Source organism: Ictalurus punctatus, chromosome 10 (genome assembly GCF_001660625.3).
Source record: "Ictalurus punctatus breed USDA103 chromosome 10, Coco_2.0, whole genome shotgun sequence".
Classification (NCBI taxonomy): Eukaryota; Metazoa; Chordata; class Actinopteri; order Siluriformes; family Ictaluridae; genus Ictalurus; species Ictalurus punctatus.
In genome coordinates this window covers 2,454,691-2,481,539 of record NC_030425.2, presented here as the reverse complement: position 1 = coordinate 2,481,539, position 26,849 = coordinate 2,454,691, and the positions used below count along the sequence as shown (strand labels likewise).

Below are 26,849 nucleotides of genomic sequence, written 5' to 3'. Positions count from 1 at the left end.
TGATTAATGAGAGTGGGCACAACTGTGATTTTGGGGTGGCCAAAGGATTCACCAGCTGACATTCACAACATGCCGCACGCCACCTGTGAACATTGATGGCCAATAGAAGTGGGCCATGAGATGGCCCAGTGTTTTAAGTGCCCCCCCCCCCCCCCCCCGCCCCCATCAGATTATGGTGAGCTGCCTACAGTAATAATTCCCAATGTATCTTCGAAGCCAACAACTGGGTCATTTCTTCCTGCGTGTGAGTGTCCTGCCTCACTTGTTATAACCTATCCATAATAATTACCAAATAGGGGTTGGAGAGCAGAACATTAGGCTGAATTTGTTGACCATCGATTACTCTCACTTGGTTGAAGGTGTGCTGGAGGCTCTCATCACGCGACTGCTCATTGCGGTATGTCTTGGCTCATATCGGGGCGGCCTGTGGCACATCGGGGAATCAGACCAATGCTCTCACCTCCATCTTGTCACATTGGTCCTGGAAATACCCAGGCTCCTCACAATGCCAGCACAAAGGCCCACACTTACGGCTTTGGATTCATCCACCTGGTGGAGAGAAGAGAGATTAAGGATAGAGGGGAGGGACAGCACAGGTTCAGATAGCTGGTCTTGGGGGTATTGTCCTCTGTCTCCATAGAGCAAGTATGGGGAGAAGGTGGGGAGAAGGGGGAGAGGTACGAGAGCGAGAGAGAGGAAGAAGGAAGGGGCTTGCCTGCCCCTGGATTTGATGCCAAGTGATCCTCTTCCAGCTGGACCACCTTGTCGAGCGACACCGGATGGCAGCACTGGACCCACTCCGCCATCCCTTCTGGGCGATGAACTGCTCCAACACCATGAGGTCAATCACATCCTCTTTGTCTGGAAGGTGTCCCGGAGCTTCTGGTTGAATGCGAAAAGGTGGCCAAATTTGCGAAACATCAGTGAACGAATGAACGAATTGCTGACGAGGCCGACTTGTTGCAAAATCGCCCGTTTCAGGTAGTTTTCATTTCGTGTAGTCCGCCATATTGGCGACCAGTAGGCTTCCACAAGCGGTTATCAAAAGTTGGGCTTTGCCAGATTAGAGTAGCAACAGGCAGGCAGCCCATTGACCCTCGGGCCAGCCCCACGCCATCATGGAGTGCTCATACAGCTCCAGGAATGCTTCCAGGTTGTCCTGCTGTCCCATCTTGGCAAGGTCGACATGGGACAGAACCATGCTGGCCATCGGGGCCACAGCTGGAAGACCGGAAGACCTGCTGGACCAGGCCTTTGAGCACTTGCCGATCCGCTGTCTGGGCATCGAGCAGGTCCTTGATCCACTGCTCCTGGTTGCAACACAACTGGAGGATGGCCTGATGCTGGGTCTGGTGGAGGTTGGAGAGGGACGCGATGAGGATTCCATGTCGGTGTCTTGGCGGAAATGAGGAAGGCTTGGTACAACTCAAAAAGGGGCTTTATTTTCTCTTTCCATATATTTTAATCACTTGCAAAAGGTGGCCAATGCAGTCCATCCAGTAGTGAGAGAAACAGGCCCCATTTTGGACCACTTTGGTTTCATGAACTCTGCTGAACTCCTGCCTCCCAAATCCTAAAAACATGCAACATATGTGGATTGGCTACACTAAATTGCTTCTACGAGTGTGTGTGTGTGTGTGTGTGTGTGTGTGTGTGTGTGTGTGTGTGTTTGTGTTTGTGTGTGTATGTTAGTAACAAATGATAATAGTTGTTTGTTTTTGGCAAATGTAAATATTTTCTGTTAAAGTGATAATATACTCTATCTGCAGTGCCCACAGGCTACAGTGAGATCTCTAACATTCCTGTGGATAAGCCAGGACGGAGGCTCTATAATGTGCGGAAATCCATGCTTCAGGAGTCTGTGTCTGTACTACTGCAGATCAGTGCCTCAGAAGGCAACAAAGTCATCACACTGCGGTCCCCACTACAGGTAAATAAATGTATTTCACATGCAAAGCTAATAAATAGATTGCTGCTTTGATATTATATCCAAAAATACTAATATTGCTAATAATTTAGTTAATTAGTGGGGACTAATAAATAGGGTCTCACTTGGGAAATATTCATATGCCCTTATTTTTGGATGTTATTAGCAAATTACGCATACGTGGAAGGTAAGTGAACTATCTTTTCAACTATCTTTTGTAAAGTAAGACATTTGATGACCAGAATTACCAAATCAACAGCTGATCTGACAGTAATGTTGCTTGTGTCTTATATTTTTGTTCATCTTTTATAGATTAAAAATCATCTCTCAGTGCCTTTTGCCATTTTGAAGTACTCCCCTGATGTAGGAGGGCTGCTGAATGTTGGAGTTGCTGAACCAGAGAAAGAGTTTCATGTCACACTGGACTCTTACAGGTATGCATAGAAATACATGCTTGTTGTTAGATTTTTTTCTCTCCACTGTGCATTGAAATTAGAGATGCAACATACCCAAGGCCAATAAAAAAAAACATAAGAGAAAAACATGAGATAAAAGACAAAACACCTTGACAAATATATAATCAAGGACAGAAACCCAAAAACATCATGAGACCATAAGTAAGCAAAATCACATTGAACTGATCTTAAATGATTGAATCATAATCATGGAAAATATTTCACAGTACCATTCAAATACCCAGGATCGTTATTGTTCCAATACAGGCAAAAATGGTTGGTTGGATATCAGAGAAAAACAATTAATTTGATCTGATCCTGTGCCAAATGGAAAGGATTGGAACTTGATATGTTTGCATATAAAGGCTTGAATGTATTAGATATAAGATTAGATTTGTTTTTATTTATTCTTATATAAATAAAAATATGTACTTATACAGTATACAGTGCTGTGAAAAAGTATTTGATCCTGATTTCTCCTGTTTGTGTATATCTTGTAATAAATTATTTTAGAAATTAAAACAAAATCTAAGATAAAACAAAGACAATCTGAGTAAACACAAAATGCAGTTTTTAAATGACAATGTTATTTATTAAAGCAGAAAATTTATCCAATATCAACTGGACCTGTGTGTTTATTTGCCCCCATAGTTACTAGTTTTCCAAATCTAAGTCCACCGCTGAATGGTTAAAAAAAGGCAACATAAATTTTTTGCAACGGCCTAGTCCAAATCCTGACTTGAACCAGTTGAGATGCTGTGGCAGGACCTTAAACGGGCAGTTCATGCTCGAAAACCTTCCAGTGTGGCTGAACTAAAGCAGTTCAAAGAAGAGTGGGTCAAAATCCCACAGAAGAGCTGTGAAAGACTGATCTCCAGTTATCTGAGACATTTACTTGCAGTTATTGCTGCTAAAGGTTGCACAACTAGATTTTAAGTTAAAGGGGGTAATTAGTTTTTCATAAATAAATAAAAACTGTATTGTGTGTTTACTCAGGTTGCCTTTGTTTCATGTTGTTTTTCGTCTGAAGAGCTAAAACTATTTAGTATGAGATATACAAAAAAAAACTGAAGAAATCAAGATGGGTGTAAATACTTTTCACAGCACTGTACCTACTGTATATTTATACTATATTATATTTGCATTTTTGTGTTAAAGCTGGGGTTTGGGGTAAAATGTATTTTAGCATTGTATGTTTTCCTGTATTTTCCTGTGTTTTTGTTAAAAAATATTTTAACGTTTAGGATTTTTTAAAGAAAAAATATCAGATGGGGTATTGATATTGGCTGATAATCAAGGTTGTACTATCAGTACCACAAAAAAGTGGTATCATACCATCTCTAATATAGTGCTAATATAGTTAAAATATTTACTCCAGTCATGCAGTGCATCCTGAAGTATGGCTGCCTGAAAGGAACACTGTTTAAAACTTTCAAATAACATTTTTATTTATTTTTTTACCTAAATGAGCTACCTCTAAAGATGAGTGAAATAATGACACTCAAGTTTCCATGGTTCCTCCAGACCAGAAAAAATCTTAAATATAGCAGGAGAAACACTACAGTCCAGTCTGAAAGGCCAATTCATTTTTTTTTTGCTATTAACTGAAGACATTTGGATATGAGATCAAAGTATAAATATCAGATGATAGATCAGAATTTTCATTTCCTGATATATACACATCTAGATGTGTTAAACAACATATAACATTGCATCTTTTGTTTGAACTCACCCATTTTTAAGTGATCAAAAATATTGGAACACATGACTGACATGTGTTTCTTGTTGCCCAGGTGTGCCCTGTTATATTGATTGTTTAAATATTTAATAGCTCTGAATGTCCACTTTTGGTTTAAGCCCTACACTGAAATCCCTAACAAGTTAATTGTACTCAATTGATTGTCATCTCTCCTACGCATGAAGAACACTACACCGATACCTGCAACAGACAAGACTAAGGCTTTTGCAATTATCTACCAATCAGTGCATTAGTTAATTTGTTGCCAGGTGGAACTCCTTGCATGGCCAATTACATCAAAGAAAGACCAGAGTGAGCTACTTTAATAAATGATGATTTTGAGTTCATAACACTTGGAATATTAAGTTTATGTATTTTGTAGTTAAATAAGTTAAACTAACTTAGATTTTTTATTTCTGGGTCCAAAACAGTAATGTTTAGTCATGATTCCTTGAGTGTAGGTTTTGTCTGTGAAGACTGCATTTGTTGTTAAACAAGGATAAACCAACATGTAGACCAGAGAGCTGACTAGGAGAGAAAAGCAATCCATTTTGAAACTGTGAAAAGAGGCAAAATTGTTCAGAGCCTTTGCACAAGCATTGGGCATAGCCAATACAATTTGGACAATTTGGAATTTCCTGAAAAAGAAAGAAACTACTGGTGTACTTGCAACCAGACAAAAAAAAAAGGTTTTAAACTGACCAAGTTAATCACCAGACCATAACCCAACTGAGTTCCAATACTTTTGCTCTCGTTAAAATTGGGTGTGCTGCCACCAAAGATACCATGCTCTAATTTGTTTAACACGTCTAGATGTAAGTATCAGGAAATGAAAGCAGAAAAATTCTCATCTATGATCTCATATTCATCTTTTTTTTTCAAACCCAAATGTCTTTAGTGGTAAGTAAAAACAAAGGAATTGGCCTGTTGCAATACTTTTGGATGGGACTGTATAAGTTACATTTACACAGGTGTGCAAACCTGTAGGTGTGTGAAACCTGTAAAACAAAGTCCTGTTATGGGTTAATGCAACAAATTTTGTCCAGGGAGCTTGGAGAATAGAATGAGCAACACAAATCAGTCTAAGAAAAAGCTTATATGTTTTTTATAATAAATAGCCTAATTATATCTAATTATGTATTCTGATATAGATGTCAATTGTTCTTGATGCCTCTTGGACCTTTTGAGGGCCAGTATCATGAGTCAACTACATACATTGCATGGAAGGAGCAGATTCATATGAGTTCAGAGGTGCGTTCCATGCTTCAGTGCCCAGCAAAGGACAGCAGCCTACAGCCAGTTGTCATCAACACACTGGCGGTGCCAGACAATCTGTGTCACATTGATAGCCACAGTGAGGAAGAATGGGACCCTGCCTACATTATCCACCTGCACCCAGCTGTTTCTCTACGAAACCTGCTTCCATACTCCATCCGCTACCTAATGGAGGTATATGGCATTAATAGCACAATATATTAAAGCGGCAGTACAGAATTTTTTCCTTTCTATCGCCATCTCGCTTTGAAATATAAAATTGCAAGTTACTCGCAGAGTTTTTTTTTTTTTTTTTTACATGGGTTGTGCTTAGGCACTGCTCCTCTGCGTGGCTTTATCTGATGGTATGAAGCATACTTATCAGAGTTGCCAAGTCCGCTTATAATACACAACTTTGGGCTTCTTTTTGTCTGAAGTCACTTGAAAAAAATCACAGGTGGTGGGTTGCAGTTTTTTGGGCTTGTTTTAAAAAATGTGTCAGTGCATTGGGGGAAAATAGATTTTCCTATCAAGAAACTGTTTTTTATTTTAACAGTTATGGTTGCTATTTTCCTCAATGTATTGACACTGTCCACTCACAGTATCACAATAATACAGTGCTGTAGTAGTATTTTGTAGTATTTTGCCCTGCCACAAATATTACAGATTATAACAAAAAACAAGCATAACATACTCATATACTAATAGTAGTTATGGTTGTAATGTAATCTCCTTTTCTATCTCCCCAATCATATTCTCCTCGCAGGTGATCAGAGATGAGTGGATAGTGCCTGTCCTCCATATAAGCTTTGTTGCCATTTGATGATTTTTAAAATTAAATAAATTGTGTTTTTGCTTTTCAAACTGCGAGTGGTTTCAGTTTAATATGTTGCAGGCTCATTTATTGAGTCTGTTTACATTGAGGACGCAACAGGCTATAATAATATTGGGCTTGTTTTTGAAGCTGCAGTTGCTTATTTGTCTCGTGAAACTTGTCAACACTGAGGTACACATTCGGGTTGTATGTTAGCTCCAATACTTGACAATGGAGGTGGCACAGATACGGTTTTCTTGGAGTAGAGGTAGCAGAAAATAAGTGTATAATAAGAAAATAATTTACCACATTGACCATAGCAAAACAAACAAAAAACAACAACATAGCAAACTTGATACCTAGCTGAATCAATCAAACAAGTGTGCTAATGTTTGCTAGCTAGTTATTGAACCACTGAAATTATTTACCTGTTCAGCAGAAAAAATGTCATTTCTGCATCATTATTCAATCCCTTCTTATCTCAGAGTTTTCACCACCTCTCAAAAGCCATGCCTATATTTTTATTCTCATTTTAGCACAGGCTCTGTCGCTTTCCCTTTTTGACTGCAGGTCTCCGCAGTTTGAGGTTTCTTTATTTTGACACTTCTTGCAAAAAATCAGACCCAACAGCTCAAATTATAAATTATTATTATAAGTTTACCATTGCAAATTGAGGTAAGGTAAGGAGACACTGATTTTTTTTTATGTACTTGCTCAATAATTGATTTTTGTTCATTTTTAACCAAAAAAGTTCCATACTGCAGCTTTAAATATCTTACTTATTACTCATAGCACCAACACCAACTGTATATGCCACCCTGGTATGCTAGAAAGCCTTTTTATAAAACATTAAAATTCATCCATTTATAAAACATTAACTCACCTATTAGCCTAATTTCTCTGTATTCATTCTCACTGTTTTGTTTTTATTACTCCCTCTCTGTCCCAGGGTTCAGCTGATTTTGAAGATCTACATGAAGGCAGCACAGCCGATCTGCTGAATGCGAGTGTCATGGGTGAAATCATAGAATTAGTGCTTGTGAATTATCAGGGTCGCGACTGGAACAGCCATGTCAAGATCATCCCGGACATGCCGGAGTTATTCCCTGTCTGCTTTACTAGCGACACCAGCGAGAAGCTCACTGTAGACGTGTATGCATATATGAGCCACATGGCTGGACGACTCATCATTTCCATCTTCAGCCCATACTGGATCATAAACAAGACAGCCCGTGTGCTGCAATACCGGGCTGAAGACATCCATGTCAAACACGCTTCTGATTTCCGAGATGTGATCTTGTTCTCCTTCAAGAAGAAGAACATTTTCAGCAAGAATAAAGTCAGTATAAAAAGGCCCAAACATTTTTTTAGATTGTGATCAAACAGTTAATAAATAATAATAAAAAAGCTTAACTTTTAACTTTGTTGGGGGAAAAAAAATCAGTAAATAAATTCACTCTTGATTTGCAGTTCCCAACATCCTTAAAGTTTCAGTTGAGTTGTTTGAAAAGTTATTTTTATATTTTACCTTGTGAGAAATTTGAGGTTTGAAGATAAAACAAGGGATAATAAATGGTTCCTATAAAAATACAAATGTATTCAATAGATTTAATATATAATATGTTTGCTTTTGTTGAGGATTTTTTCCCCATAATATGTTACATAGGTGCAGCTTTGCGTGTCCACCAGCTCCTGGTCAGATGGCTTTTCTCTGGATACAGTGGGCAGTTATGGGTGTGTCCGTTGCCAAGATAAAAACATGGACTTCTTGGTAAGACTTTGGGGCTAGATGTTTAAATTTAAGAGTGTGTATATGTAGACTCAACCTTTTTTTTATTTTTTTTTTAAGGTGGAAATCAGTATACAATTAAGCAGTTTTAACCTGACACGGATTGTGACTATTAGCCCTTTCTACACTCTGGTGAATAAATCCTCCTTTGAGCTAGAAGTAGGGGAGGTGCAAAATGACCACAGTAATGTCAGCAACAAGTGGCACTATATCTCCTCCACAGAGGTTTGAAAACCTTTTAAATGTGAACTTTACAATTGTACCCCTCTCAGTGAACATGTGACTTTATGAAGTATTCATGCTTGGTGGTAGGAAAATGGAGCCTGTTCTCAGCATGTGCATGTTTGTATTTTCTGCAGTGTTTGCCTCTGTGGCCAGAGTCTAGTACAGAGAAGCTGTGTATACGAGTAGTAGGTTCTGAATTGTCCTCCAAACCCTTCTTCTTTAACAAACAAGATAATGGAACTCTGCTTTGCATGGATCAGGTAAGCATGTTTGTGTAGTGTAAGGGTTTACAGTGCATTACAGTGCATTATTTGCAGCCATTATATGAACATTTACAAATCCGACACAGAGCCATGCACATTCCATTTGTTTTTTCTTTCACTGCATGGTCAAACTAAAAGTTTCACTCTCACTACGGAAAGCTTTATATAGAGTTAAACCCAAAGACCAAAAAGACTTGTTTTTTTCCTTCAGTATGGAGGCATCATAGTGGATGTAAACATCTCAGACCACTCCGCTGTCATCAGCTTCACTGACTACTATGATGGAGCAGCTCCTGCTCTGCTGGTGAACCATACTCCCTGGGTTACCATCACAATCAGACAGAGGTTAGCACCCCTCACTGTGTCTATAACAGCTTGATGGGAATACAAAATATATGAAACTCCTCTAATGCCTTTTTGTTGCCATACATTTGCCTTTGTGTGGGTATGTAGGATCTCAGTCTTTTTAAATAGAGTAATCTTTATACTCCCCAACTAACGTTGTAATGAGTCTCTTACGTTGGTCCCCTGATGCACTGTCACTGTTACTGATGCTCTGCCTTCACCCTTAACATTTTTAAGTGCTATTGTGGGCTGTCTCTCTTCTCTATCACACCTTTATTTATTTATAAAGAAAGAATAACTCTTTCTTTATTTTGGCTGGGTACATGTCTCTTGCCTTGTTTTTGGTATAGTGGCTGTGAGGTATCCTGTGAGTTGAAACCAGGTGAGGTTCAGCTCTTTGTGTGGAACAACCCTGCAGGGGTGCGGAAGCTGTGCTGGACATGTCAGGGCCACAGCGGAGAACTAGACCTGATCAAGGTGAGAGAAAAATACTCATGGCTGTATAGTTCCTCTCACATGATTTCTTTTATAAGAATGATTGAGTTAATGCATTAAAATATTATCAAAAGAAACAAAATTTGTGGGATCAGACCAGATGGGCTAGCCTTCGCTCCCCAGAGGCATCAATGAGCCTTGTGTGACCATGACCCTGTTGCCGGTTCACCAGTTGTCCTTCCTTGGACCATTTTAGTATCCATCCTTGAATACTAACCACTGCATCCCGGGAAGACCCCACATGACCTGCCATTTTGTAGAAGCTCTGACCCAATCGTCTAGCCATCACAATTTGGCCCTGGTCAAACTCGCTCAGATCCTTATGCTTGCACATTTTTCCTGTTTACAACACATCAACTTCAAGATGTTCCCTTGCTGTCTAATATATCCCACTCCTTGACAGGTGTTACTGCAACGAGATAATCAATGTTATTCACTTCAGCTGTCAATGGTTTTAATTTTATGGCTGATAGGTGTGTATCCCTATTGGTCCCTATTGTAAGCTGTATAGAGAAACACAGTAACAGCAATTTCATGTGAGCATTGTACTCATGTTAATGTTTCAATCTGTAGGACCAGTGTGGGCAGTTTGCATATGACAGTCTGACTCAGATACATTGGGTGTCGTTCCTCGATGGCCGACAGCGCATCTTACTATTTACCGAAGACGTTGCTGTGGTAACCAAAGCTTGCCAAGCTGAAGACCTGGAGCAATTCCAACAGGAAGTTAACATCTCTGTACAGAACCTGGGCTTGTCCCTCATCAACAATGACAATAGACACGAAATAGCATACATGGGCATTACCAGGTGAGAAAATGTTGAAATATTTAATTCTATGAAATGATCAATCAGAAAAGCCAGGACAGGACTCAGAGGTGAAAAGTCCGTTACTGCCACAGATTCAGGTTAGGAGAGTTGGCGACCCTGTCTTTTCCCCCCTTATGTAGTAGGTGTGTATTCTTTGCTAGTCTGTTAGATTTAGTTGTATTTTCTATGGTATATGGGTGGCTTTTGTTGATAAAATGATACAAATATTATTTGACAACCCCCCAGTTTAGGATTTAATCATATTTAAGGTTTATAATGACCCAGAAATGGAGGTCTAAACCCCAGCACAATTTATATACAGTATATAATCCACATTAAGATAAAGGATCATGGCATATTTAGGTGGGGTCCACATATACCCAGCACCTGAAACCTTTCACCTTGAAGAAACTACTGAACCTCGGTTTCACCAAATATCTGTTCACATGATGGCTAGTATATCACCATATAATATAATTTATATTAATTTATTTTATTTTCTGTTTAGTTCGGGTGTTGTTTGGGAAATGAAGCCAAAGAACCGCTGGAAGTCCTTTAACCATAAGAACATCAATCTATTGGAGAAGGCCTACCAAAACCACCTCAGTGGCAAGACAGAGCCAGGCTGGTTGAAGCTGGAAACAGGGCTTGAAGTGAGAATATAGGCCTGCCCTTTATAAACCTTGTAAAGGTATCATGACTAGGTTTAATTGTATATGTGTATATGGTTCAGGTGGACTTTACAAGGATGCCCATGTTGATGAGGCACCCCTACTCTTGCATCATCCGGAGAAATTTTCTGGCTGGTATCCATGTGGAGCTAAAGCAGTCACCACACCAAAGGAGCCTTCGAGCCCAGCTTCACTGGCTGCAGGTAATGAACATGTGGAGGCAAGATCAAAGAAGAATGTTTTTCACAACCAGTAAATCAGGAAAAAGGATGCATATGCATAAAAGTAAACTAGAGGACTACAAACTTCCTGGATTAGGTCTTATTTTGTTTTCAAAGTACAATGCAGGAATTGTGAACATTTAAATATAACAGAAGTGAGGCAAAACTTGACCAAAGTGTCAACTAATTACAGTATCTCACAAAAGTGAGTACACCCCTCACATTTTTGTAAATATTTGATTATATCTTTTCATGTGACAACACTGAAGAAATGACACTTTGCTACAATGTAAAGTAGTGAGTGTACAGCTTGTGTAACTGTAAATTTGCCGTCCCCTCAAAATAACTCAACACACAGCCATTAATGTCTAAACCGCTGGCAACAAAAGTGAGTACACCCCTAAGTGAAAATGTCCAAATTGGGCCCAAAGTGTCAATATTTTGTGTGGCCACCATTATTTTCCAGCACTGCCTTAACCCTCTTGGGCATGGAGTTCACCAGAGCTTCACAGGTTGCCACTGGACTCCTCTTCCACTCCTCCATGACGACATCACGGAGCTGGTGGATGTTAGAGACCTTGTGCTCCCCAACTTTCCGTTTAAGGATGCCCCACAGATGCTCAATAGGGTTTAGGTCTGGAGACAAGCTTGGCCATTCCGTCACCTTCACCCTCATCTTCTTTAGCAAGGCAGTGGTCATCTTGGAGGTGTGTTTCGGGTCGTTATCATGCTGGAATACTGCCCTGCGGCCCAGTCTCCAAAGGGAGAGGATCATGCTCTGCTTCAGTATGTCACAGTACATGTTGGCATTCATGGTTCCCTCAATGAACTGTAGCTCCCCAGTGCCGGCAGCACTCATGCAGCCCCAGACCATGACACTCCCACCACCATGCTTGACTGTAGAAGACACACTTGTCTTTGTACTCCTCACCTGGTTGCCGCCACACACGCTTGACACTATCTGAACCAAATAAGTTTATCTTGGTCTCATCAGACCACAGGACATGGTTCCAGTAATCCATGTCCTTAGTCTGCTTGTCTTCAGCAAACAGTTTACAGCCTTTCTTGTGCATCATCTTTAGAAGAGGCTTCCTTCTGGGACGACAGCCATGCAGACCAATTTGATGCAGTGTGCAGCATATTGTCTGAGCACTGACAGGCTGACCCCCCACCCCTTCAACCTCTGCAGAAATGCTGGCAACACTCATGCGTCTATTTCCCAAAGACAACCTCGGGATATGACTGGCCTAGGCCATCTTTATGACTTTGAATCATAAATGACTTTGAAAAGCCTTTTGCAGTACACACGGATGCCTGTGATGTGGGCCTTGGTGCCGCATTGGCCCAGACTGGTGAGGATTGCTTGGAGAGGGCTGTTGCTTTTGCGAGCCGGAACACCCATATTCCACTTCAGAGAAGGAGTGCCTTGGGGTAATTTGGGCTATGGAACATTTTCGTCCGTACATTGAGGGCTCTAGTGTCACAATGGTGACTGACCACAATAGCTTGAGGTGGTTGATGACAAGGCCCTCCCCCTCAGGACGGCTGGCTCGATGGTGCTTGTGGCTGCAGGACTTTAAGGTTGTCCACAGACCCGGCTCGGCCAATCTAGTTCCGGATGCACTCTCGCAAAACCCTACCAGTGACCCTTCAGGACCTATAGACCTGTTACCACCTTACACCACAGTTGGCTCATTAAACATAAGGCGCCAGCCACTAATGGTATACTAGGACAAGAAACAGCTTCAGTCGCTCCAGCAGGCTGACAAAGTCATCTCATCAATATATACTGACTTGGAGAGCGGCCCCTGTGTGGATTCACCAAACCTCTGTATTCTGGACAGGTTGGTTTATTTTGTGGACAAGAGGACTCCCTGCTGGTTTCATCCACTCAAGGATCTACAATTCTATGTGCCGGAAGCTCTGAGAAGCACTCTGCTGAAATACTTCCATGATCACCCCATGGCTAGCCACTTGGGTGTAACCAAGACACTTGGGCGCTTACAGAAGCGGGTCTACTGGCCAGGTATGCGGGAAGCCGGTGGGCTACCTAATGCCAGTGGTGGCACAGGCTCCCTTGGACAATACGCTTGTGTCCACACACCCTGACTTTGTCTTACCTCACACTGATGTGCACCTCACTCACCCACAGTCTGTTCACACAGAAATACACTCATACGCCATTGGCCCTAGGCATGCAGAGGTTCCTTACCTCACACATATGCATACACAGCCTACTCACACAGGAACGCACTCACACGCCCTTTGCCCTAGGCACACACCAAGGGTTACCTGTAACTGGGAGGTTAACAGGTGGACAAATCCTTATTTTGTTCCTCTAATTTAATATTGAAGTGATATGTTTTAAGTTTTTCTCATTCTCTGGTCTTATTCTGTTTTATTTTTTTTAAATGTCTGTGAAGGCCTTATATTGGTTTGGCAGTCTATTGTCTTACAGAAGTGACCGTTTCTTAATAAGGTAATGTGACATACTGCTTTGTTTTTGAATACTGTTAATGCCTGTGTACCTTGAGGTTTTGATGTTACATTATTATTTCAAGCAAGTGTGAAGTTCTGAGGATCTTAATTCAATGCACATTGAAAGAAAAAAAAAAGAGAATTGCTGTTCTTGAATGTTGGACTATAGTTATGTGGAACAGGCAAGGGTGTCATTAATGGTACTGCTTTCTGTAGAACTACTTATGTCAGCTGTCACACAGGCACCTAGGTGCTGTTAAGTTTCCTTTATGTTACGGCCTGAGGACAGCCCTTGTTTTAAGTGGGGGGATATGTAATGATCGGCTATGATGATGTCATGTGGGGTCAAGGGGCATGGTCTCCGCCCTGCTCTCTCTCTCTCTCTCTCTCTCTCTCTCTCTCTCTCTCTCTCTCTCTCTGTGACTTCCACATTGTGTGCTGACACATGTTAAGGTACCATTTTTGGGATGTTTTACTGGGTTAATCCTCTTCTAATGACCAACCTGTAACCATTCATAAGCCTATGGTATCCTTCAATGTAAGAAACGAAGAACAGCGCTTTTACTTTGTGTCCGCCTGAGTTATATTAACTTTCCTGAGAAACCCGTGAGGATCTAGCCGGATCCTTACAATATGCTATAAACAAATGTGTATACTTTACTGTGTGAATCTTTCACACTCATAAACATTGAAAAATATGGCCATGGTTGTCCATATTACTGAAAATGTTAATCTGAAATGCTTAACAGGATTAAAGGTTACAGTGTTATTTGAGCATTAATTTAATAAGCAGACCAACATTTTGTTCAACGTCTCTCTTGCATTAAATATTTTGATCGCCCCCTTTTACACAAAAAAGTAAAGGCTTAATTCACATGCATATACACACACTCCTACCAGCACTGTTGTTCTTTGAATTAAACAAATGTAACTGTTTGTTGCAGGTGGACAACCAGCTAACTGGAGCTATCTTCCCAATAGTATTTCACCCTGTACCCCCTCCAAAATCAATTGTTCTGGACGCAGGTACAAGTTGTTTTTAGTTGTTTTTAGATACTGTTTTAGGGCTATATGTATAAATAACAGTACCAACAGGTACTAACTACACACATTTTTTAAAATGGTTTTTCAGAGCCAAAGCCCTTTATAGATGTCAGCATCATTACACGATTCAACGAACACAGTCAAGTAATGCAATTTAAGTAAGTGCTTTTCCACATGTTTGCCATGTAGCAGAAGTACCATATATTGGGTTGGACCAAATATTTTGTGTATGTGTGTTAAGGTACTTCATGGTACTAGTGCAGGAGATGGCAGTAAAGATGGATCAGGGATTCTTGGGGGAGCTTCTCGCTTTCTTTACTCCCACCACCAACATCCAGGCTGACAAGCAGAAGGTACCTATCAGATTGCTATTTACTTTATACGGTCATGTGAAAAAATAAGCACACTGTATGGAAATTGTTGACTTTTTTGACATATTTAGACAAGCAAACATTTGATCATATTTGAAACAGGGCCTATTAATAAAGTTGATATACTTCAACAAAATCACAAGGAAATTGAGCTTTTTCAATCATTTATTCAACAGAAATATCAATAGATGTGATATTCTTCATTGGAATAAGTAAGGCAACCCTTGGCCTCAGTATAGTATTGCCCCCTTTAGCAGAAATAACTTCTTGTAGGCATTTTGCATAATTGTCCACTAGTCTCCAACATCAACTTGCTGGATTTTTTGACCACTCTTCCATGCAATATTCTTTCAGTTGTAAGATATTTGAGGGTTTTCTTGCATGTACTGCCTGTTTCAAATTCCTTGGTGGATTTGCTCGTGTGCTTAGGACATATCCTGGTTAAAGGTCCACTTTCATTTCAACTCCAACTTTTGGACAGATGGCCTCACATTATCTTCAAGCATTCTTTGATATTATGCAGAATTCATAGTTGAGTCAATGTATGCAAGCTGTCCAGTCCCTGAGGCAGCAAAGCAACCCCAAACCATAACATTTCCACCACCATGCTTCACAGTTGGTATGAGGAATCTTTTCTGAAAATCTGTCTTTGGTCTGCACCAAACATGTCTGCTGTTACTGAGGCCAAACAACTCTATCTTTGATTCGTCTTTTTCCTGGCACTTCTCACATGCAGGTCAAATTTGTGCAATCTCTTTCTGATTGTAGATGCATGCACTTTGACACCAACAGTTGCAAGAATTATTAGCAGATCCTGGGATTCAATTTTGGCATTGGTGTGTTAAATGTAGGATGTGCTTACTTTTTCCATGTGACTGATCTTTTTTTTGTCAATTTCAATTGTGACAGTTACTACAAAATGACAAATTTATGGGTCATTTGATAGAGAATATGACCTCTATTAATACAGTAAGCACTGTTTCAAAGATGATCAAATGTTTGCATGTCAAATATGTAAAAAGTCAACAATTTCAAAACAGTGTACTTTTTCATGAGTATACTTGTAGAGGGTAGATATATTGTAGTTTTTTCTTGTGCTTTAATCCATATATAAATGCAAACAGGCATTGACTTGGGGAAATTATTTAAAGATGTATCAAAATCCAGATTATATTGGATTAAGTTCCCAGGTCTCCAAGGCCAATTAACACTCACTTCGTACGTTTTTACTTGTCTTCTCTTGTAACCTAGCCTACTAAGATCATATCTAGCCTACAGATCCTTGTCAATCCTTTACTTGGCTTTGTGAACGCCACTCAAATAAGCAGGAATCAACATTCTTGACAGTGTTCTCCTTAATTTGCAGTTATATTCCTAGCAAACCAGTCTCTCTTAACCCAGTGAAAGGCCTACCATTTAAGGCTTATGGCCTAGAAGTATTTACCTGAATGTTCAGCAGAATGTTAGGTGGTGTGAAGCTGGCTCTATGTCCAGTTTGGTTAAACTAATGCTGAGTAATGTCTAAAGAAGAACACTGTGGGTACATTTCTGCACTGGCACTGATTTACAGTTTTATGTCAAATAGATCTGTTTACCTCTCTAGTAAATAACAATAATAGTTGGAATAGTGGAAAAGTGTTTTCTGGGCTCTTTTCTGAGTTTTATTAAATAAATAAATAAATAAAAATTTGCTAAATGGTGGTAATAGGCACAGGCAAAAGTGCATTAAATGCATGTGTTAATTTTATTAATTCTGTATAGGAGTCAAAGTTAGCATTTTAGTGTATCTGACTCTAATTTATAAACTTAATAGAAATGATTTGACAATGAACTTTAGTTGAAAGCCTGGAAAGGTATTCTCCCTCTCATTGTTCAATTACTACTACATTCCCAGCTACCATGTATCTTAGCATTCTCACAGGCTTTTACTTATCTTTAAGCCTGCATAATAATAATAATAATAATAATAATAATAATAATAATAATAATAATAATAATAATAATGTGTTTAATAAGTGTGTGTTTAAAGAAGAAATCAGTTTTAAATATGTTTATTACACCATATAAACAACATATTCTATAAGAAATAAGTAGAATGTAAATAAATAAATAAATAACGTGGGCAGAGCTTCCGTTACTGCATTACGCAACACAAAATAGGGAACACTGAAGTGGCATTTTATTCTAATGCAAATGTGATATTCTGAGAAAGTTTAAAAAAAAAAAAAAAAAAAAAAAAAGATGATAGAAGCATGAATGTACAATATTTTACAAATTAATGAAATGATTTTTGTGGAGATGTGGGGACCCTCGCAGAACTCTATGTGAACTATAGGGAATTGCAGTTTGATATATGAACGCATGTTTCTTTTGGATATACAGAAATATGGCTTTATTTTTTAGCTCAGTAAGGCAGTTCATAGGTCAGGCTAGAGGAGACTGAAGGGTGAAACCCCCAAAACAAACAACTGGAAGAAGCTGCGGAACAAGCTAGGAAAAGCATCACAAAGGAATAATGCAACAGTTTAGTGATGTTAGTGGGATGTAGTTTTTGTAATTAATTTTAAGTCTATTTGTCTTAACATATATTTCTGTTGCTATACTATACCCCCACCTAGAAATTCGGTGGTATGCCACCACCAATACCATGTTCTAAGTTTAACTCATCTAGATGTAAATATCAGGAAATAAAAGCTGAAATTCCAATCATCTCATAGTCACCTTTTGATCTCAATCCCAAAAGAGCCTTGCTGTTCCAATACTTTAGGAAGGGACTGTATATATGGGTGAATGATTGTGTGTCTAAGATTAGCACAGTAATGTACATGTTTGGCAATACGTTGACAGTAACTGTCTTACTTTACAGAGTAAGCTGATTGAGAAAGATCTGGATTCACTGCAAGCACAGCTGATGGAGAGCTCCATTACCGACACTTCAGGCCTCAGCTTCTTTGAGCACTTCCACATCTCTCCTATTAAAGTAAGAAATGGGTGGATATATGTATGTATGTGTGTGTGTGTGTGTGTGTGTGTGTGTGTGTGTGTGTGTGTGTGTGTGTGTGTGTGTGTGTGTTGAACGCATCAACATTTTTTTCAGTAAACATATTCACATGAAATTTTCAATAGACTTTGGTATTAACTCAAGATATCCACACATATAAAGAAATCCAAACATTAAAGTCCATAAATAAGGTTATGTGTAATAAAGCAGAATGACACAGGAAACAAGTATTGAACACTCTAACTGAAATTTATTTAATTCTTAGTGGAGAAGCCTTTGTTTTTAATGACCGGTTCCAGTCGCTTCCTGTATGAAGAAATTAATGGGCCACAGTATTTGTTGTCCCCCTATCTATATAGAGGAGTAATAAGTCACAAACATGACTTCCACGAGAGCTTTACTCGAATCAATTACAAAAATACAACAATATACACATAACAAACAGTTGTACAAAACAGTAAACCTAAAGTGCATTAAACATTATTTAAATAAAAGTACACATAAAAATACGCCTTTCATGTCCACATGTTCAAATTACGGCTAAATACAAGCTAGCGCTTTTCTGGTTTTCCGTACAAGGCAAGGATCTGCATGTGCGCGCACACACACACACATGAAAAAACTTAATTATCTCTACTCAAAAACTATCAGGAACAAAATATAAGTACGTCTCAAAATGTCAGCAAGTTAACATGGATAAAACAGTTGAGTAAAACGTGCACAACATACCTATATAGAGGAGAAATAAGTCACAAGCATGACGGTCGGTGTTACTTCCACGAGAGCTTTACTCGAATGGAAAATTACTGCTTTTCCTCCAGGTATATGGGCGGAGACTAAAGCAATCAATCTCAGAGTACAGGATTCAGACCATCCTAGTAGATGACTGATCAGCATTAAACTCACTTGAATCATCAATGTATTAACACATTAAAATGGAACAACAGCAAAAAATAAATACTCTTTAACTCTCTTTTTTAAACATTTGACTATTTAACTTGTTACACTCTCCCCTACAAAATAAATGTCGTCTCGACATTAAATCAATCAAATAATTGTCCTTTAAACATTCTCTCAAGAACTTGACACTGGAAATCCTCTTCTGTAAGGTGGTACTTAGGTCAAAGGTCACAGTTCAATTATGTCAACAATCCATATTCACAGTCCTTATCTGTTGACTGGCTCCTGTATAAACAATCCATAAAAAGTCTTTGCACATACTCTTGATCAATAGTCCAACGGTTTCAATGATCTGTGCAGTCTGCAAATTCAAAGTTAATTTCAACAGTCTGTGAAAACAGTCCATGAAAACAGTCCCTTAGTAGTTCACGGTTCTATTTTACTACGTCACTTCTGTAAACTCATGTTTGCTGGAGTCCATACATACATGGTGGCTGAAGGTAGCATGGCTGCAAGGATGGCAACCATGGGACCAGTCCTGGTGCAGGGTAGAAAGGCAACAGCTGTGGCTGTATACTATAGCAGGACGGAGTACCTAGCTGATTGTAGGTGATGCGCCTTGGCGCGTGTCTCTCACTCTGTGGTAGCTGGTAGGTCGGCTCCTCAGATTCAGCAGCACTTGCAGGAGAGGCATCTGGTGAATCAGGCAGATTCTCTGCAGGTACGTTCATCTCCTCATCCAGCACGTTTTCAGGTGTGATGAGCTCTTCCGGCTGATCTCCAATGAGAGGCTGGGTTGGCATGGCAACAGGGTCTGCTAGTTCAACTCTCTGTTCTACTGGTTCAGGCTCATGTTCAGGATGTCTCTCTTGCTTAACATGTCTCTCAGTAGTTACTGCTGGTGGTGTGGGGACCTGAATTGGCTCATAAATGAAGGTCATATTCATCTCCACTGTCTTCATCTCAGTCTTCTGGCTGTGACACATGCGTGTGCCTTATTTTCTGTTTACTTTTGTCATTTTTAAATACTTCAGGCTGTGTCTCAAAAGGTAAGTGATCACAGGACATGAGCAGGTTTCTATGCAGGACCCTGGAACGTCCCTTACCCTTTTCTGGTCTCACGTCATAGATTGGCAGATCAGATCCCACTTGTCTCACCACTGTGTGAACTGTATTTTCCCAGTAGTCACAGAGTTTACCTGGTCCTCCTCTTGGTGTCAGGTTTTTGATCAGGACCCGCTCACCAGGCTGTAGCACTGAATTCCTCACTTTGGTATCATAATACCTTTTACTCCTCTCAGCAGCTTTCTGAGCGTTCTCATTTGCAATGGCGTATGCTTCCTCCATACCCCGTTTCCATTTCTCCACATAATCTGGTTGACTGGATCCTGACTCTGTGTACAGGCCGAACAGCATGTCAACTGGAAGCCTTGGTAATCTCCCAAACAGCAGATAAAATGGTGAGTAATTTGTCACTTCACAACAGGTACAGTTATAGGCATACACCAGTTTGTTCAGAAACTCTTTCCAGTTCGATTTCTGTGTTTCAGTCAGCATCTTAACCATTTGCAACAATGTTCTGTTCATCCGCTCCACTTGGCCATTCCCCATCGGGTGATATGGTGTTGTTCTGGACCCGGCCATGCCACTGAGTTTCTCTAAGTGAGTGAACAACTGATTTTCAAACTCTCCCCCTTGGTCATGATGAATGCGGGAGGGAAACCCAAACTTGAGAGCAAAGTCACTGAAGATGAGGTTTTCACCAGTTTTCCCTGACTTTGACGTGGTGGCATATGCTTGAGCAAAACGGGTGAAATGGTCAACAATGACAAGGATGTACTCGTATCCATCTTTGCATCGGTCGAGATGGAGGAAATCAATACATACTATTTCAAATGGCTGTGTTGTCACAGTATTTTTCAAGGGAGCTCTCATTTCATGGCATGGCTTTTTCTGCTTGAGACAGGTGCAAGCTTTTGTCACACAGTGCTCAATGTCAGATTGCATATAGGGCCAGAAGAAGCGTTCACGTACTAGAGATACTGTGCGGTCGGCACCTTGGTGTCCCATGTTATTGTGCAGCTCTTCCAATACTTTTCCTTTGTACTGTTCTAGTAGGACCAACTGTTTGTGGGCTTTGGTTTTCCTGTACAGAATGCCGTCACTGTCTACTGTCAGCTTTTCCCATTCTCTGAACAGGCATTTTGTCTTTGGGCTGAATGTCTTTAGCTCTCTAGCTAGTGGTTTGGAGCCTAACAGTGTACTATCTAGCACAGGACAGATGCATCAGTCCGATCTTTGTGCATTTCTTAACTTATCTTTTGGTATAGGACTGACTGATGCAGTGGTTATCTCACTTTCGGTGGAGACTGACATACATACAGCTTAAAATGGCAATTCAATGTCTTGAATGGTGGCAGCGATAGCATCAAGTGGCAACTCCTCAGAACATTCTCTCATCAGTGATTCTGCATCCAGTGGCATTCTTGACAAAGCATCTGCGTTACTGTTCTCTTTCCCTGGTTTGTACTTTATCGTGAAGTGAAAATCAGCCAACTCTGCAACCCACCTGGAAGTGGTTGCATTCAGTTTTGCAGGGGGCAGGACATACGTGAGTGAGTTGTTGTCACTATACACACTGAAGGTTGGAGCATAGTACAAATAATCCCGTAACTTGTCAGTGACGGCCCATTTTAAAGCTAGAAGTTCTAACTTGCCTGCATGGTAGTGGTAGTTCTTCTCAGCTGTTGTCAACGAGCGGGTGCCATAGGCAATGACTCTCAGTTTGCCTTCTTGTTTTTGATACAATACTGCTCCCAAGCCTTGATGTGATATGTCAGTGTGTACTATGAACGGCTGAGTGAAATCAGGGAACCCTAACACTGATGGATAGAGCAAACAGTCAATCAGCAGTTCAAGTGCCTGCTGGTTCTGGTGGGTCCACGTGATTGGCTTGTTTGAGGGAACAACATGAGTCATTTTCTTTGTTTTTGAATCTGCTTTCAAGAGATCATACAGGCAACTGGCCTTTCTAGAAAAGTCTTTAATGTACTGCCTGTAGTAGGTGAGTAACATAAGCATTTTTCTGAGCTGGCCCACATTCTGTAGTGTGATGTCTTTCAAGGCCCTAACTGCTTCACAATCTGCTGGATCAACTCTACTTCCCTCTGCATAGACTATTCTTCCCAAATAACGGACTTCAGGTTTAAAGAGGTCGCACTTACTTGGTTTGAGTTTGATGCCATACTCTCTGAGGTGTTTCAACACTTTTCGCACATCCTCCACATGATTTTCAATGCTTTTGCTGAAGACCAGTGTATCGTCCAGATAAGGGATGCAGATGTCATCCCGGAGCCCTTCCAAACATTCCTCCATACAGCGTTGGAAAGCAGCAGGGGCCTTCATAAGGCCGAAAGGGATGCGTATCCACTCAGAGTCCCCATGGATTAACAAAAGCTGTCATTGGTCTGCTCTCTTCAGAAATAAATCCCTGGTGGTAAGCTTTTCCCTGGTCCAGGAGAGAGAACCAGGAATTACCACCCAGACTGTCTATGATGTCTTGGACCTGAGGGATGGGCTGGCGGTAGGGATGGGTCTTACTGTTCAGGTCTCTGTACTCTATACACAACCGAAGGGTGCCATCTTTTTTACTCACACACACAACAGGTGAAGAATACGACGAGTTCGACTTCCTAACCCAGCCCTGCGCTATTAGGTCATGGAGCTAACCTTTCATCTCCTGGTACAGTGGCCTGGGTACTGACATGTATGTGCGTTTGACTGGTTCTGGGTCTTTAAGAGAGATGGCCATTTGCAATCTTTCAGTACAGCCAATATCATTGTCTGATCTTGAGAAGGAATGACACTCTTCTCTGAGCATTTGTCTGACTATCTGTCACTGTTCTTTCAAGTGACTTACATCTACAGGTGGATCCCAATTTTCACTACCATTACATGGGGCCTGGATGCTGGTGTGGTTCACGGTGGCTGGTGTTGAAGCCTTTTCAAAAGTCTGGGCAGGTAACATAGTCAGTACGGTTTGTACTGTGCCAATTACAGTGCGCCCTGGCAAAACAATGTCCTGGTCAGTTGGGTTAGAGACATCAACAGTGATGACTGGAAAAACACCTTTCTTGACTCTGACTAGTGTGTCATAGAACTCAAGATCATCTGGCCACTGGGGGTTCAGGTCTGGCTGAAACAACATGGTCATGTCATCTTTAAAAGGCTGGGCAGCTACACGACACTCAATCTGAATGCTACTGTGTTTTGGTACTGCACCCATCTCTTTATTTGTTTTCACTGCATACTCCTCTACCTGTTCTGCACTAACAGCCTGTATGAAAGCTCTCACCTTATTTATTTTAAGACTTGGGAAAGATTTCTTCCAGTACTGTACTGTTTGCTCTTATCAGTCTTTGCCAAGATGTGCTCGATGACATTAAAACCTATGATGGGATGGGACAGGTGACATCACAAGTAGTTCATTGGCTTGGTTAGTTTCTGAGGCGAGCCGGAAGGTTGTCTCAATCCATCCCAGATAAGGCATTTCAGTTCCATTTGCTGCAGTCAATGTGAGGTCAGGTGAGTCCAGGATTTCTGAAATATCTCTGTCTGAAGCTTGGAACAATACAGTGTCTCTTTACAGGATGAACATTGCTTCAGCTCCTTTGGTGAATCTTTCTTGCCACAATTTGCACAGTTCTGGGACGTTCCACTGGCTATGGTTAACACTCGTCCCTCAGTGGTAACCCTCTCTCGTTTAAAGGAGCCTCTCGATGGTCTAACTCCTCTGATTTTGCACCCAGCTTGGAAATGTTCTCCACTCCCACATCAGTAGCAGTGCGTACAACGTTCATTGGATCTGGTATATTGGCAGACAAAGCACCTCCTTCGGACATGAGCAGAGTAGTTGGTGTACAGGTGAGGGGAGACTAAAGCAATCAATCCCAGAGTGCAGGATTCAGACCATCCTAATAGATGACTGATCAGCGTTAATACGTAATGTATTAACACATTAAAATGGAACAACAGCGAAAAATAAATGAATTTAACTCTCTTTTTTAAACATTTGACTATTTAACTTGTTACATATTCAGGTGTGATTGTGCCCCATTCTTCTAAACATATTGTCTTTAAATCCTGTTCAATTGGATTCAAGTCAGGTGATTGATTGGGCCATTCTAACACCTTGATTTATTTTCTCTCTGAAACCAATTGAGAGTTTCCTTAAGAAAGTGGACTGCATTGCCTACTGTTTTCTCTGTGACGATGGTACCTGCTGCCTACAAGTGTTTCTGGAGCTCTTTCCGAGTGGTCCTTGGCTCTTGAGGTACTCTTCTGACTATTCTTTTGACTCCCTGGTCAGAAATCTTGCGAGGAGCTCCTGTGCTTGACTGGTTGATGACAGAGTGTGTTGCTTCCACTTGTGGATAATGGCGCTTACTGGAAGATTCAGAAGTTTTGAAATACGTCTGTATCTGATTCCATCAATATGTTTTGCAACAATAAGGTTGTGAAAGTCTTGGGAGAGCTCTTTGCTTTTACCCATCATGAGAAGTTTCTTGTGTGACAGCTTGGTAACGAAAAGCCTTTTTATAGACCATCAATTTACTAACCCAGCTCATATTAATTTGCACAGATAGCGGGTATAATTACTTACGGATTTCAGCTGGTTCCTTGCCTTACCTTGCCTTGGAGAACTGCTTTTTCTTAGAATTTTCAATACTTTTTTCCCCGTGTCAATCCACTTTATTTACATAACTTTATTTATGGACATTAATGTTGTGAATTCTTTATATTTCCGGATTTCTTGAGTTAATACTGATGTCTGGTGAAAATTTCATGTGAATAACCTCATTGGAAATATACTTATTTAAATAAATATGATAAATAAATAAAAATGTTGAGGAGTCCAATAGTTTCACCTGCTACATGTGTGTGTGTGTGTGTGTGTGTGTGTGTGTGTGTGTGTGTGTGTAATATATATATATATATAGATATAGATACAAAACATTAAAACCATTGACAGGTGAATAACATTGATTATCTCATTACACTGGCGCCTGACAAGGGGTGGGATATATTAGGCAGCAATTGAACAGTCAGTTCTCGTAGTTAATGTGTTGTAAGTGCAACCGGGTGTTGTATGCATAACTGAGTGACCATGCTTACCCCTGTCCATCGCTGAAAGCTCCTACAACGGGTACGTGAGCATCAGAACTAGACCATGGAGGAGTGGAAGAACGTGGCCTGGTCTGATGAGTCATGTTTTCTTTTACATCATGTGGATGGCTGGGTCGCTTACGTGAGGCTGAGATGGCACTAGGATACACTATGGGAAGAAAGCAAGCTTGCAGAGGAAGTGTGATGCTCTGGGCAATGTTCTGCTGTGAATCCTTGGGTCCTGGCATTCATGTGGATGTTACTTTGACATGTACCACCTACCTAAACACTGTCGCAAACCAAGTACACCCCTTCATGGCATCAAGGTATTCCCTAATGGCAGTGGCCTCTTGCAGCAGAATAGTGCGTCCTGCCACACTGCAAAAATTGTTCAGGAATGGCTTAGGAATATGACAAAGAGTTCAAGATGTTGACTCAGTGAAATGAGATCTTAGTCCGATCGAGCATCTGTAGGATTTGCTGGATAGTCCAATCTATGGAGGCCCCACCTTGGAACCTATAGGATTTAAAGGATCTGCTGCTATCTTGGTACCAGATACCACAGCACACCTTCAGAGGTCTTGTGGAGTCCATGCATCTGTGATTCAGAGGTGTTTTGGCAGCACAATTGAGACCTATACTATAATATTTACGTGGTTTTAATGGTATGATTGATTGGTGTATACAGGTGTATCTCAAAAAATTAGAATATCGTGGAAAAGTTCTTTTTTCACATAATTTAATTAAAAAAGTGGAACTTTCATATATTCTAGATTCATTACACAAAGGGAAATATTTCAAGCCTATTTTTTTTGTTTTAATCTTGTTGGTTACGGCTTACAGCTCATGGAAATCACAAATCCAGTATCTCAAAATATTCTTATAAAGAATTTATAATACAGAAATGTGGACCTGAGAAGAGCTCTAATCAAATAAACTCAAAACGTCTGCAAAGGTTTCCTGAGCCTTTAATCTCTCAGTCTGGGTCAGTACACACAACCACAATCAATTTTCAGATGAAAGTAAATTTTGCATTTCATTTGGAAATCAAGGTCCCAGAGTCTGGAGAAAGAGTGGAGATGCAAAACTCCATTGAAGTCCATTGTGACGTTTCCACAGTCAGTGATGATTTGGGGTGCCATGTCACCTGCTGGTGTTGGTCAACTGTGTTTTCTCAAGTCGAGAGTCAATTCAGCTGTCTACCAGGAGATTTTAGAGCACTTCATGCTTTCATCTGCTGACAAGATTTATGGAGATGCTGATTTCCAGCAGGACTCAGCACCTGCCCACAGTGCCAAAACTACTAGTACCTGCTTTGCTGACTGGTATTACCGTGCTCGATTGGTCAGCCAACTTGCCTGATCTGAACCCCATAGAGAATCTAGGAGAGACACCCAAGCCAACAATACAGACAAGGTGAAGGCCGCTATCAAAGCAAGGCTTCCAGAACACCTCAGCAGTGCCACAGGCTGATTGCCTCCATGCCACGCCGCATTGAAGCAGTAGTTTATGCAAAAGGATTAAAGCCCCGACCGAGTATCGAGTGCATAAGTTAACAATTTTCAGAAGGTTGACATTCCTGTATTATAAATTCTTTATTCAAATTTTTTGAGATACTGTTTTTTTATTTCCATGAGCTGTAAGCCATAATCATTGAGATTAAAACAAAAAAAGGCTTGAAATATTTCACTTTGTGTAATGAATCTAGAATATATGAAAGTTCCACTTTTTTACTTAAATTTAAAAAATGTACTTTTTTTTTTTTTTTTAAATGCACCTGTATGTACATACTTTATATATTGTAATGTAATAACTTTAATGGAACACCTGTATACCTGCTGATTCATGCAATTATTGATATTATAATCATGTGGCGGCTGCACG

At 40.4% G+C, this 26,849-nt stretch overlaps 1 protein-coding gene across 3 annotated transcripts in view; it reads left to right on the top strand.

Annotated features, from left to right (window-relative positions):
- Positions 1–26,849, top strand: part of vps13c (vacuolar protein sorting 13 homolog C) — a 115,606-nt gene that overhangs the window by 65,696 nt on the left and 23,061 nt on the right. For all 3 annotated transcript variants that reach the window (XM_053683374.1, XM_017477590.3, XM_017477588.3), the window contains 16 exons: positions 1,770–1,930; positions 2,240–2,361; positions 5,272–5,569; positions 7,138–7,527; positions 7,855–7,959; positions 8,038–8,202; positions 8,337–8,462; positions 8,677–8,810; positions 9,161–9,287; positions 9,879–10,114; positions 10,623–10,767; positions 10,848–10,988; positions 14,429–14,510; positions 14,617–14,686; positions 14,770–14,881; positions 17,766–17,879. In XM_053683374.1, the coding sequence (XP_053539349.1) occupies positions 1,770–1,930; positions 2,240–2,361; positions 5,272–5,569; positions 7,138–7,527; positions 7,855–7,959; positions 8,038–8,202; positions 8,337–8,462; positions 8,677–8,810; positions 9,161–9,287; positions 9,879–10,114; positions 10,623–10,767; positions 10,848–10,988; positions 14,429–14,510; positions 14,617–14,686; positions 14,770–14,881; positions 17,766–17,879 (2,528 nt within the window). The remainder of the gene's footprint in view (positions 1–1,769; positions 1,931–2,239; positions 2,362–5,271; positions 5,570–7,137; positions 7,528–7,854; positions 7,960–8,037; positions 8,203–8,336; positions 8,463–8,676; positions 8,811–9,160; positions 9,288–9,878; positions 10,115–10,622; positions 10,768–10,847; positions 10,989–14,428; positions 14,511–14,616; positions 14,687–14,769; positions 14,882–17,765; positions 17,880–26,849) is intronic.